General features: G+C 41.0%; 1 protein-coding gene across 1 annotated transcript in view; it reads left to right on the top strand.

The window, feature by feature from the left end:
* Positions 1-10,381, top strand: part of LOC139725170 (extracellular serine proteinase-like) — a 72,769-nt gene extending 62,388 nt beyond the window's left edge. The window contains exon 9 of the mRNA XM_071636264.1: positions 9,451-10,381. Coding sequence (XP_071492365.1) covers positions 9,451-10,381 — 931 coding nt within the window. The remainder of the gene's footprint in view (positions 1-9,450) is intronic.
* Positions 10,382-10,934: the final 553 nt, after the last annotated feature.

The following is a 10,934-nucleotide window of genomic DNA, read 5'->3' as shown; positions in this document are numbered from 1 at the left end:
GTTTGAAAGTGTAACTTGAAGTAGTCTTTACTCCAGCCCTTTTTTAAGTTACCATATGTTTGTACATAGAAATATTTGAAAGCGTCTGGAAGGAGAACTAATTGAATTGAAGGACTCATACTTCAGAAAAATGTTAAGTCCGGTGTCAGGTCTAGCATATTGGACTTTGAAATTGTAACTCCAATTAGTCTTCGCTCCAGGCGTCTTTAAAATTTTATGTACATTGCCTACGGAGAAGTCGAAAAACCCATAGACTTTGTACATGAAATTTGAAGGCGGCTGGAAGGAAGACTAATCGTTGGCATTCATATTCAAGGGAACTTTTAAGCCATGAGTAAAGTCTTTTATATGTAAATTTCAAAGTTTAATTCCAGTTAAATTTAGTATTGCTTCCAGACGTCTTTAAGTTTCTTTCCATACCTCCCATCTGCTATTCAACAAAATGATAAATGAATACCTGCATTTTTTATTTGAACTCTAGAAACAATGATTAAATATGAATATTTACTCACAATGTCAATGATGGAGCCATCTGTTGCCACCTTCAGGATTGCAGTAACTCCTAGCATGTCCGCATTCGGTTGGAACACCCTATCCTGTTTACGAAGGGTGTTTTGTAACAGAAAATGGATTTGAATAAGTGGGATTAGAAACAAATTGTAATCATCAAAATATTCCTATTGAATCAGTACAAGCTGGTCAGTTTATCGCTTTACTTCATCATACTTTGTCACGCTTTGTTATACTTTGTGATATTTTGACCTAATTCATTTAATAAATTAATTAACGTAATTTCATTTGAAAAAAAATCTTTATACATTACCCGTGCATGGCTTCTCGACCAGGAACTTTTGGATTCGCCCATTGAAGGCAGCCAAAGGGTAGTTAGTGAGGACATATTGCGTTCAGACCCTCGTCGTTTCCTGCCTGGATAAGGAGGCAATGCTCGAAATTACACCTTCTTCGGAGACCCTGATGATGATCGCTGTCCCACAAAAATACTTCTGCTTAAACTGGGCACGCATAACATTGTGATTTCCAATCAGGATGGCACTATCGATATCCCTGTTGATGTAAATACCCGCTATGGTGGTTTGAAATACTCTGAAATACAATTTGAATTCCAATTATACTACTTCCAATTAGGACGAGACTTAGGGTTAGACTGGCTGATTGTGGCTGGGAATTGCCATACTTGTGCTGAGTCTGGCTATAGCGCCAACTGTTAATATTTGAATTTCGCGCCAACTGTTAAGGCGGGAAACTGGCTGACTGTGGCTACCATATGTGCTGAGTCTGGCTGGGGAATTTCCATACATGTATGTATTGGCTATGTAAGCAGTACAACTAAGAATTGCGATTTAATTTGAATGTAGCTCCAACTGTTAATATTTGAATTTCGCGCCAACTGTTAAGGCGGGAAACTGGCTGACTGTGGCTACCATATGTGCTGAGTCTGGCTGGGGAATTTCCATACATGTATGTATTGGCTATGTAAGCAGTACAACTAAGAATTGCGATTTAATTTGAATGTAGCTCCAACTGTTAATATTTGAATTTCGCGCCAACTGTTAAAGCGGGAAACTGGCTGACTGTGGCTACCATACATGTGCTGAGTCTGGCTGGGGAATTTCCGTACGTGTATGTATTGGCTGTAAGCAGCACAAACTAAGAATTGTGATTTAATTTCAATGTAGCGCCAACTGTTAAAGCGGGAAACTGCTTGACTGTGGCTGGGGAATTTCCGTACATGTGCTGTGTCTGGCTGTAAAATTTCCATAGGTGCATGTATTGGCTACTGTAGCCAGACAGCTACGACTTGTGATTTAATTTGAATGTAGCGCCAAATGTTAAGGCAGGAAAGTAGGTTACGGTTAGGGTTAAGGTTGAGTTAGTTTTACTGTTAGGGGTTAGGGGTTAGGGTTAGGGTTAGGGTTAGGGTTAGGGTTAGGGTTAGGGTTAGGGTTAGGGCCATGGTTATGACAACTCTGCTACGAGAAATCTACATTTGTGCAACGAGATATCTACTTCTGCTACGAAAATTCTACTATGCTACGGAAAATCTACTATGCTACATTGGATCTACATTTTTGCTACCGGATTTCTACAACTGTGCTACGTAATTCTTACATGCTACGTAAAAACTACATTTGCTGCGTTATGTGTACAGTTCTGCTACGTGCCCTCACTCTCTCGAGAAAATGTGCTTGTTTTGACATTTTTGAGCGTTGGATTGTCAAATAAGTGTAGATTTTGTTTAAAGAGGACTTGTTCTTTTATGAAAAGTTGATTTTGTGGAGGAAATCGTACATTTAGTTGGTAAGTTTTTAATGAAATCTTAATTTTTCGATTTTGTTTCATTTTCGTTAAAAAATGGCGACTTTTCGCGCATGTTTAGCGTCTTATATCTATTTCTTCGATCTACTACTTGTTGTAGGGTTTTGTGTCCTGAAAGACAATTTAATTTGGAGTCTATTCCTGGTTTTTGAATTTTGATAGGCTTCAACAATTAAAAATAAACTCAATATAACCACCCCAATGTCGTTTTCCTGTTAAAAAAAGAATCTCGGTGACAAAGATTCATCTTGCTGTTGACGTGAGGCAGACTCGATGAAAGAGCCGGAACTATTTACATTCGTTTTATACGTAGATTTTCTTCAAAAACTCATCACATTTGGACACTCTGTATTCCCTGAATAGTCGTAGTTCCTTCTCCCCAGTCATAAATTCGTAGGAACGAATAATCGTTTTTTATATTTCCCTCACCTAGCTTAAAAACCCTATGGTTAATTTTGAGAATTTTGAGGTAAATGTTAGCCTAGACGTCTGCCTGACTCGTCGGGCGAGTGTCTGGTAGCGATCGGTATACAGTTGCAGTACCTCACTGCCTGTTGCAGCTGCGATGCAAACATGCACCTATTTAGATTCCCCCTACTTTATTTCTTAGTTTTAGTTTATTATCGCTTAAAAACCTATGCGATATGTTCAGTATAGATGAAATTCATTTTATGAGGTGTCCAGTCACTGGGCAATGGTGAATTAAAAAGAAAATTCATTGTTTCACACACTACTTTAACTGTCTCAGGACGGATTACTGGGCCAAGTGCTCCCCACAACTACTGGCCTGGCTGCTTGCACCAGTATGGTGGACAGATTGCTGTAGTAGTTGAATAGTGAAGCAGTTTAGATTGACCCCTCCTGTTTTAATTATTTTCTGCTCTATTAACATGAGACCAACTATGATGAGGAAAGTCAGACTAACATTTATCGGATGTAAGTTCATATGATGCTACGATTCTTTATTTTGCAAATTATAGTGTCCAATTGTAAGTGCTCTTCTGTGTTGAAATTGAGTACGGCAAACTGCGTAAAAAATTAGGAAGTTTTAGATTGACCCAATTTTATTTCTTTATTTTTGCTCTTTATTGATTAAAAACCTCTGCGATATGTTCAGTATAGATGAAATTCAATGTATGAGGTGTCCAGTCACTGGGCAATGGTGAATTAAAAGAAAAAATCCATTGTTTCACACACTATTTTAACTGTCTCAGGACAGGTTACTGGGCCAAGTGCTCTCCACAACTACTGGCCTGGCTGCTTTCACTAGTATGGTGGACAGATTGCTGTAGAAGTTGAATAGTGTAGCAGTTTAGATGGGCCCCTCCTGTTTTAATTATATTTTGCTCTATTAACATGAGACCAACTATGATGAGGAAAGTCAGACTAACATTTATCATAGGTTATTAGGTTTTGAGGTAAATGTTAACCTACAGCGTAGACATCTGCCTGAATCATTGGGCGAGTGTCTGGTAGTGATCGGTATAACAGATGCAGTACCTCACTGCCTGTTGCAGCTGCGCGCGATGGAAACATGCACCTACCAGGTATTTAGATTCCCCCTACTTTATTTCTTAGTTTTGGTTTATCATGGAATAAAAACCTCTGCGATATATTCAGTATAGATGAAATTCATTGTATGAGGTGTCCAATCACTGGGCAATGGTAAATTAAAAAAAAAATTCATTGTTTCACATACTATTTTAACTGTCTCAGGACGGATTACTGGGCCAAGTGCTCCCCACAACTACTGGCCTGGCTGCTTGCACCGGTATGGTGGACAGATTGCTGTAGTAGTTGAATAGTGAAGCAGTTTAGATTGACCCCTCCTGTTTTAATTATTTTCTGCTCTATTAACATGAGACCAACTATGATGAGGAAAGTCAGACTAACATTTATCATAGGTTATTAGGTTTTGAGGTAAATGTTAACCTACAGCGTAGACGTCTGCCTGAATCACTGGGCGAGTGTCTGGTAGTGATCGGTATAACAGATGCAGTACCTCACTGCCTGTTGCAGCTATGCGCGATGGAAACATGCACCTACCAGGTATTTAGATTCCCCCTACTTTATTTCTTAGTTTTTGTTTATTATCGAATAAAAACCTCTGCGATATATTCAGTATAGATGAAATTCATTGTATGAGGTGTCCAATCACTGGGCAATGGTGAATTAAAAAGAAAATTCATTGTTTCACACACTATTTTAACTGTCTCAGGACGGATTACTGGGCCAAGTGCTCCCCACAACTGCTGGCCTGGCTGCTTGCACCAGTATGGTGGACAGATTGCTGTAGTAGTTGAATAGTGAAGCAGTTTAGATTGACCCCTCCTGTTTTAATTATTTTCTGCTCTATTAACATGAGACCAACTATGATGAGGAAAGTCAGACTATTATATCGGATGTAAGTTCATATGATGCTACGATTCTTTATTTTGCAAATTATAGTGTCCAATTGTAAGTGCTCTTCTGTGTTGAAATTGAGTACGGCAAACTGCGTGAAAAATTAGGAAGTTTTAGATTGACCCAACTTTATTTCTTTATTTTTGCTCTTTATTGATTGAAAACCTCTGCGATATGTTCAGTATAGATGAAATTCAATGTATGCGGTGTCCAGTCACTGGGCAATGGTGAATTAAAAGAAAAAATTCATTGTTTCACACACTATTTTAACTGTCTCAGGCCAGCTAGGTTACTGGGCCAAGTGCTCCCCACAACTACTGGCCTGGCTGCTTGCACCAGTATGATGGACAGATTGCTGTAGAAGTTGAATAGTGAAGCAGTTTAGATGGACCCCTCCTGTTTTAATTATTTTTTGCTCTATTAACATGAGACCAACTATGATGAGGAAAGTCAGACTAACATTTATCATAGGTTATAAGGTTTTGAGGTAAATGTTAACCTACAGCGTAAACGTCTGCCTGAATCATTTGGCGAGTGTCTGGTAGAGGTCGGTATAACAGATACAGTACCTCACTGCCTGTTGCAGCTGCGTGAGATGGAAACATGCACCTACCAGGCGGTATTTAGATTCCCCCTACTTTATTTCTTAGTTTTTGTTTATTATCGAATAAAAACCTCTGCGATATATTCAGTATAGATGACATTCATTGTATGAGGTGTCCAATCACTGGGCAATGGTGAATTATAGAAGAAAATTCATTGTTTCACACACTATTTTAACTGTCTCAGGACGGATTACTGGGCCAAGTGCTCCCCACAACTACTGGCCTGGCTGCTTGCACCAGTATGGTGGACAGATTGCTGTATAGTGAAGCAGTTTAGATGCACCCCTCCTGTTTTAATTATTTTGATCTGCTGCAGACTCGTAGGCTTCGTTCACTTAGAAGTATACTATTCGGGTATTCAGGCTCGTTTTTTGAGGGCACGTGAATAGCTTGAATCGAACGATAGGATTTCCTCACACCGGTTCACATAGGAGGGCACTATTCGAAAGTAGCGAATAGCTGCGAAAAGTATAGCAAAGTGGGAATCGAACTTGTTCGATTTTCTTGCAGCGTATACCGTCTCTCGTTTATGAAATAATGACACTTTTGGTCTGGATTTACCCTTTAGCAAAAATAAGCATGTAGACTGACATTCTGATGCAGTTTAGAAATTGTTAATAAGATTTGCTGGGATGTAGGAGGAAGAAATCCTCACTGCATGGGATGGTGAGTTGACGGTGCGGGTGATGGTGTATTCGGTGCTCGAATAGCGAATACCGAACACCGAATACCGAATACCGAATACTTCTATGTGAGTGCAGCCTTAAGCCTCCCTCACTGGCCTGGAAGAGTATGCTGCAAGGTCGCGGAAAGTCTTGCTTTGCAGATGCAGCATTTTGGCTGAACTAAAAATTGGGCCATGACTACGTATGGGATCAATATGATATGAAAAATTAGTAGAAGAAGGCAATAGGCACAGCACTATGCTACTCTTACACATACACATGCACACACGAACATGCATGCATGCGCACACGCACACACACACACACACACACACACACACAAATGAATACCTATCAATTTACATAATTGACTGATGACTGATGTGGGTTCGATTCCTGCGAGACTGACTTCATGAATTCACAGTCTATACTGGTGTGCAGTCTCAGTTGTATGTAAATACATACGTACATTTACATGTTACCCACGCTATACAAACATGCATATGATATATTTTAAAGTCCAACTGCGAGTGCTTTTCTATGTTGAAATTGAGTCAATTTGTGTTTTTGTGTGTGTGTGTGCGTGTGTACATGTTTGTGTGGTATGGGTGGGTATGATGCAACATCAAACATTAACGTCCTGTGATTAAATGCAACTTTACATGCGTTTGTGTTTTAGTGTGTGTGTGTGTGTGTGTGCCATATGGATGGGTATGTAACATTGAGTACATACTGCGATCGAACTCTAGTAAGACTGTAAATTCAATAGTCTAATTGAAGAGTTTGTTCGCAAAAACCGATAAGTCCATTTTTGAAGATTTTGAAGTACGGTCTCTGTCATAAATTAGCGGTACAAAATAATACCTTATAAATGATATATTGTTTACTACATATAGGGCCTAAAGGTACATTTTTGAAGTTATGGTCAAAAGAACCAAAAAATTTCTTATTATTCTCTTTATTTTTCCATTTGGCAAATATGGACTTGTCGGTTTTTTGCGAACAAACTCTTCAATTGTTGCTTATGTTCACTATATGATATGTTTGGGTACGTATGTATGTATGCATGTATGTCTGAATATCCCATTATCTTTGGATAGGATGGGTAAGATTTGGTGAGGTTTTGGGTTAGTATTAAATACCAAGAAAAAAAAATGCCCTTCTTTGTTGTCATATTGTAAGACTCATCCTCTGTTTCTAGAGTGTTTGAAAAGATTAACACATTATAGTTGTAAATCATATTCATTGTTAGTAGACATAGCAACAGTGTCTTGTTCCTTTATCAATTGACATGGTGGCCAGCTTAATCCCTTATCTAAATTGCTTTCAGACTCATGTACCGGCAACAGTTCAGTGTGTCTTTATCTGTCACTCTTTTAATATGCTCCTTCCTATTGTGTTTATGAATCATGTATATATATAATGTAATGCAATTTCATCTCTTGAGTTATAGGGATCATACAGTTTTAGTTGAGACTTATTTTCAGGTTTCTCACATTTTTGGTGAGATAATGAGAAATCTCTTATGAAATATGAAAGAGCATGTAATTCTATGAGGAATTCAACATTTATTTTAATGAAAATTGGTTTTGAAATGGCCAAGATATCCAAAAAAGAGCGATTCTAATAAAGTGTGGGACCCACACTTAATTACGATCGCTTTGTTTTACTTTGTTTTTGGATGTATCAGTCATTCCAAACCTGATATTCATCAAATAAACTTTGAATTCCTCTTAAAATGGTATGCTCTGTACAATATCATAAGTGTTTTCTTGGTATCTCACAAAAAGTTAAAAGCCCAATTCTCATCTCCATCAATACTGTTCCATCCCTTTAATTCTTCACTACCATCCTGCCCAGTTACATAACCATTTCCATGACAACCACATTCCACTCTTTCCCCGGTCAGCCATTCTCACGGTCATCCAACATTCCATTCCCTGGACACCCACATGCTACCATCTGGTCATCTCATTTGCCATTCCCCACACAAACTGCTGAATCTGTATGTAACCAGTGTTCTGACTACCTGAAAAACATAGGCACTTTGCTGTATGTCGTTAGACATTTGCTGATTGTGTATTAAAAGCTACCATACATACAGTTGTGTACACTGTACTCTACCACTTGATTGCATACTGATGTGCGATTGAAAGACACGATACATCGTCAGGTAGAATAAACACGGTGCCACCGAACTCGTAACCAGTGCAGTTCTACCGAGTCCGATCATATTTCCAGCGTATTTGTATCACACAAATATCACATTGGCAACAAGAATGACCAACAATGGCATCTTTTAGCATTATCCTCCACCGGCTCCACTCTATTTAGACGTTTCTAACCCATCAGCATCGTTCAAACGTTTCAAGCAGGCGTTTGACAATGTTCAACTCGCAACCGGTGTTTCTGCACAGAGCGATCCAGTAGTCGGCAGTACGTGCGTACTGCGTGTCGCTACACTGCACACTGCTTATGTACAATTTTGCAACACGTTCACATACATAGTCATAGAGCAACGAATCGGACTCGAAAAAGCTTGACAAAGTGATCAAATAGTTCGATGATCACTTCATAGGACATGTCAACACAACTTACGAGCGATATGTCTTCAACATGCGAATCCAGCACTTCGGTGAGACGTTTGACAGCTTTCTTACATCGTTAAAAACTCTTCGTGTGAATTTGGGGAGCTGCACGACTCGTTGCCATGACGTTGGTACGCGATCGCATCCCAATCATTGGCATGAACAATGCAGCCATATGTCTTCAACACGCGAATCCAGCACGATGGTGAGACGTTTGACAGCTTTCTTACATTGTTAAAAACTCTTGCCAGTTTGTGTGAATTTGGCCTTGGGGAGCTGCACGATGCGTTTGTACGCGATCTCATCATCATTGGCATGAACAATGCAGCCATTAGAATAGACAAAGTCTGCTTCGCGAATCGGATCTGTCGCTCGTTACTCGCTCGACCGTCAGTGTCTATCATCCGTGCCGCGAATGCAGCCTCCTCACAAGCGGATGAGATAAAAGCTCATGCATCATCATATGTAAACTATGTTCCAACAGCAGACTTTACGATCACATCGCTTTCAGCCCATGCCCCAGCCAGTGCCAGTGGGTAAGAGCAATTCAGTGAACAGTAATCGTACATCGCTGTAGTCGCACTACCACAATGTGTCACGACTGTGGAGGTCGCTACCCGCATGATGCACGTAAACCATGTCCAGCTCGCGGTCAAATGTGCGTATACTGTCACAAACTGAACCATTTCGCTAAGTACTGCTGAAGGAGTGAAAGCGTGACAGGAAACATGTCAACGTGCTAGAACAGCATGATCACACCCACAGCGAGCTCGAGTGTGACCGATGACTTGTTACACCGTCTACCTCTACCCCTTCATGTCACAACACTGCGAATGCTGAGGATCCCAACAGTGACAACTACCTTTTCACGGTCAACTCTCCCCAAAAGGACAAGCTGCCTACCGTGACAGTCTTCATCAATGGTGTCAATACCAATGTTATTCTTGATACTGGTGCTTCAGTCAACATCATGAGCGAAGCAACTCTGCGTAAAGTGTCTTCCCATCAGCTAGCGTTGAAACCTGCCCACCAGCAAATCTTCGCGTTTGAATTTTCTTGTCCATTATCTCTTCTTGGGCAGATCAAAATTCCAGTTCACTACAAGTCTGGATGCTGTCGTGCAACATTTTTCATCACACAGCATGCTGGGCCTACCTTGCTGTGCCTGTCAACGTCCAGTGAATCAGCATCGCTCATCAGCATCGCTAACAACATCAGTGGACAGGTCAACTCATCAATCTTTGATGAATTCGCTGATCGGTTTACCGGATTGGGTAAGCTGAAGGATGCAACTTGTAAGCTCCTTGTTGATGAGTCAGTTACGCCCATCACGCAGCCCCACAGGCGCATACCGTTCCATGTTCGTAAACGTGTCGAAGCTGAGCTTGAACGTCTCCAGCAGCTCGACATCATCGAGCCTGTGCGTAATCAACCAACGCCATGGGTTTTGCCTATTCGTGTTGTACAGAAACCCAAACAACCAGATCAGATCAGAATTTGGGTGGACATGCGAGCTGTCAACCAAGCAATCAGGCATGAACGAGACGTTACCCCAACCATCGATGACATCAACGCAAAGCTGAATGGAGCTCGGGTTTTCTCCAAACTCGATCTCAACAGTGGCTATCATCAGGTCGAACTCCATGAAGCTTCACACTGTCTTATTCTGTTCTCGACTCATGCTGGAGATGCAGCATGGGAATGGGGTCATCGTCATCAATCTGCCTTTGACGACATCAAGCGTGCTATCGCTGACCACTGCACATCGACCACTGAGCAATGATCGTGGAAACAGGATCTGTACAGCTTTTTGCGCAGTTATTGAGCTACACCTCACGCAACGACTGGTGTCCCACCCGCGACCACGATCTTCAATCGTCCACTCCACATGCAACTTCCCTAGCCGCAAACCCCTAGTCAGGATGATCACCACATTCGCAATGGCGACCATGCGAAAAAGCAGCAGATGAAAGCGAACGTGGAGAAACACAGGCTTGTTCGTGAGTCACCGTTCAAACCAGGTGATGTGGTGCTTGTGAAGCGCGATGGTCACGTGGGAAAGTTCTCATCACCATTTGATCCATGGCCTCTGTAAGTCGTGGAAGTACGCAGTTCAATGATCACAGCTGAACGCGGTTCACAGAGAGTCGTACGCAACTCATCACGTTTCGCGATTCTCCGAGGGTCACATGTGGGGAGTGATGACCCAGATATGTTGGATGACAATGACGTTCTACCAGTCAACAATCGCGGAAATGCTCCAGCTCCATGACGAAATCCTTTTCGCATTCGAGCTCCACCTCGATATTTGCGAGATTACTACAGATAATTGTGCA

Source organism: Diadema antillarum, unplaced genomic scaffold, assembly GCF_040938485.1.
Source record: "Diadema antillarum isolate AM-2024a unplaced genomic scaffold, OU_Dant_1.0 seq00000019_RagTag, whole genome shotgun sequence".
NCBI classification, from domain to species: Eukaryota; Metazoa; Echinodermata; class Echinoidea; order Diadematoida; family Diadematidae; genus Diadema; species Diadema antillarum.
Note: the sequence above shows the minus strand (reverse complement) of the source record. Positions and strands in the feature narration are given on the sequence as shown.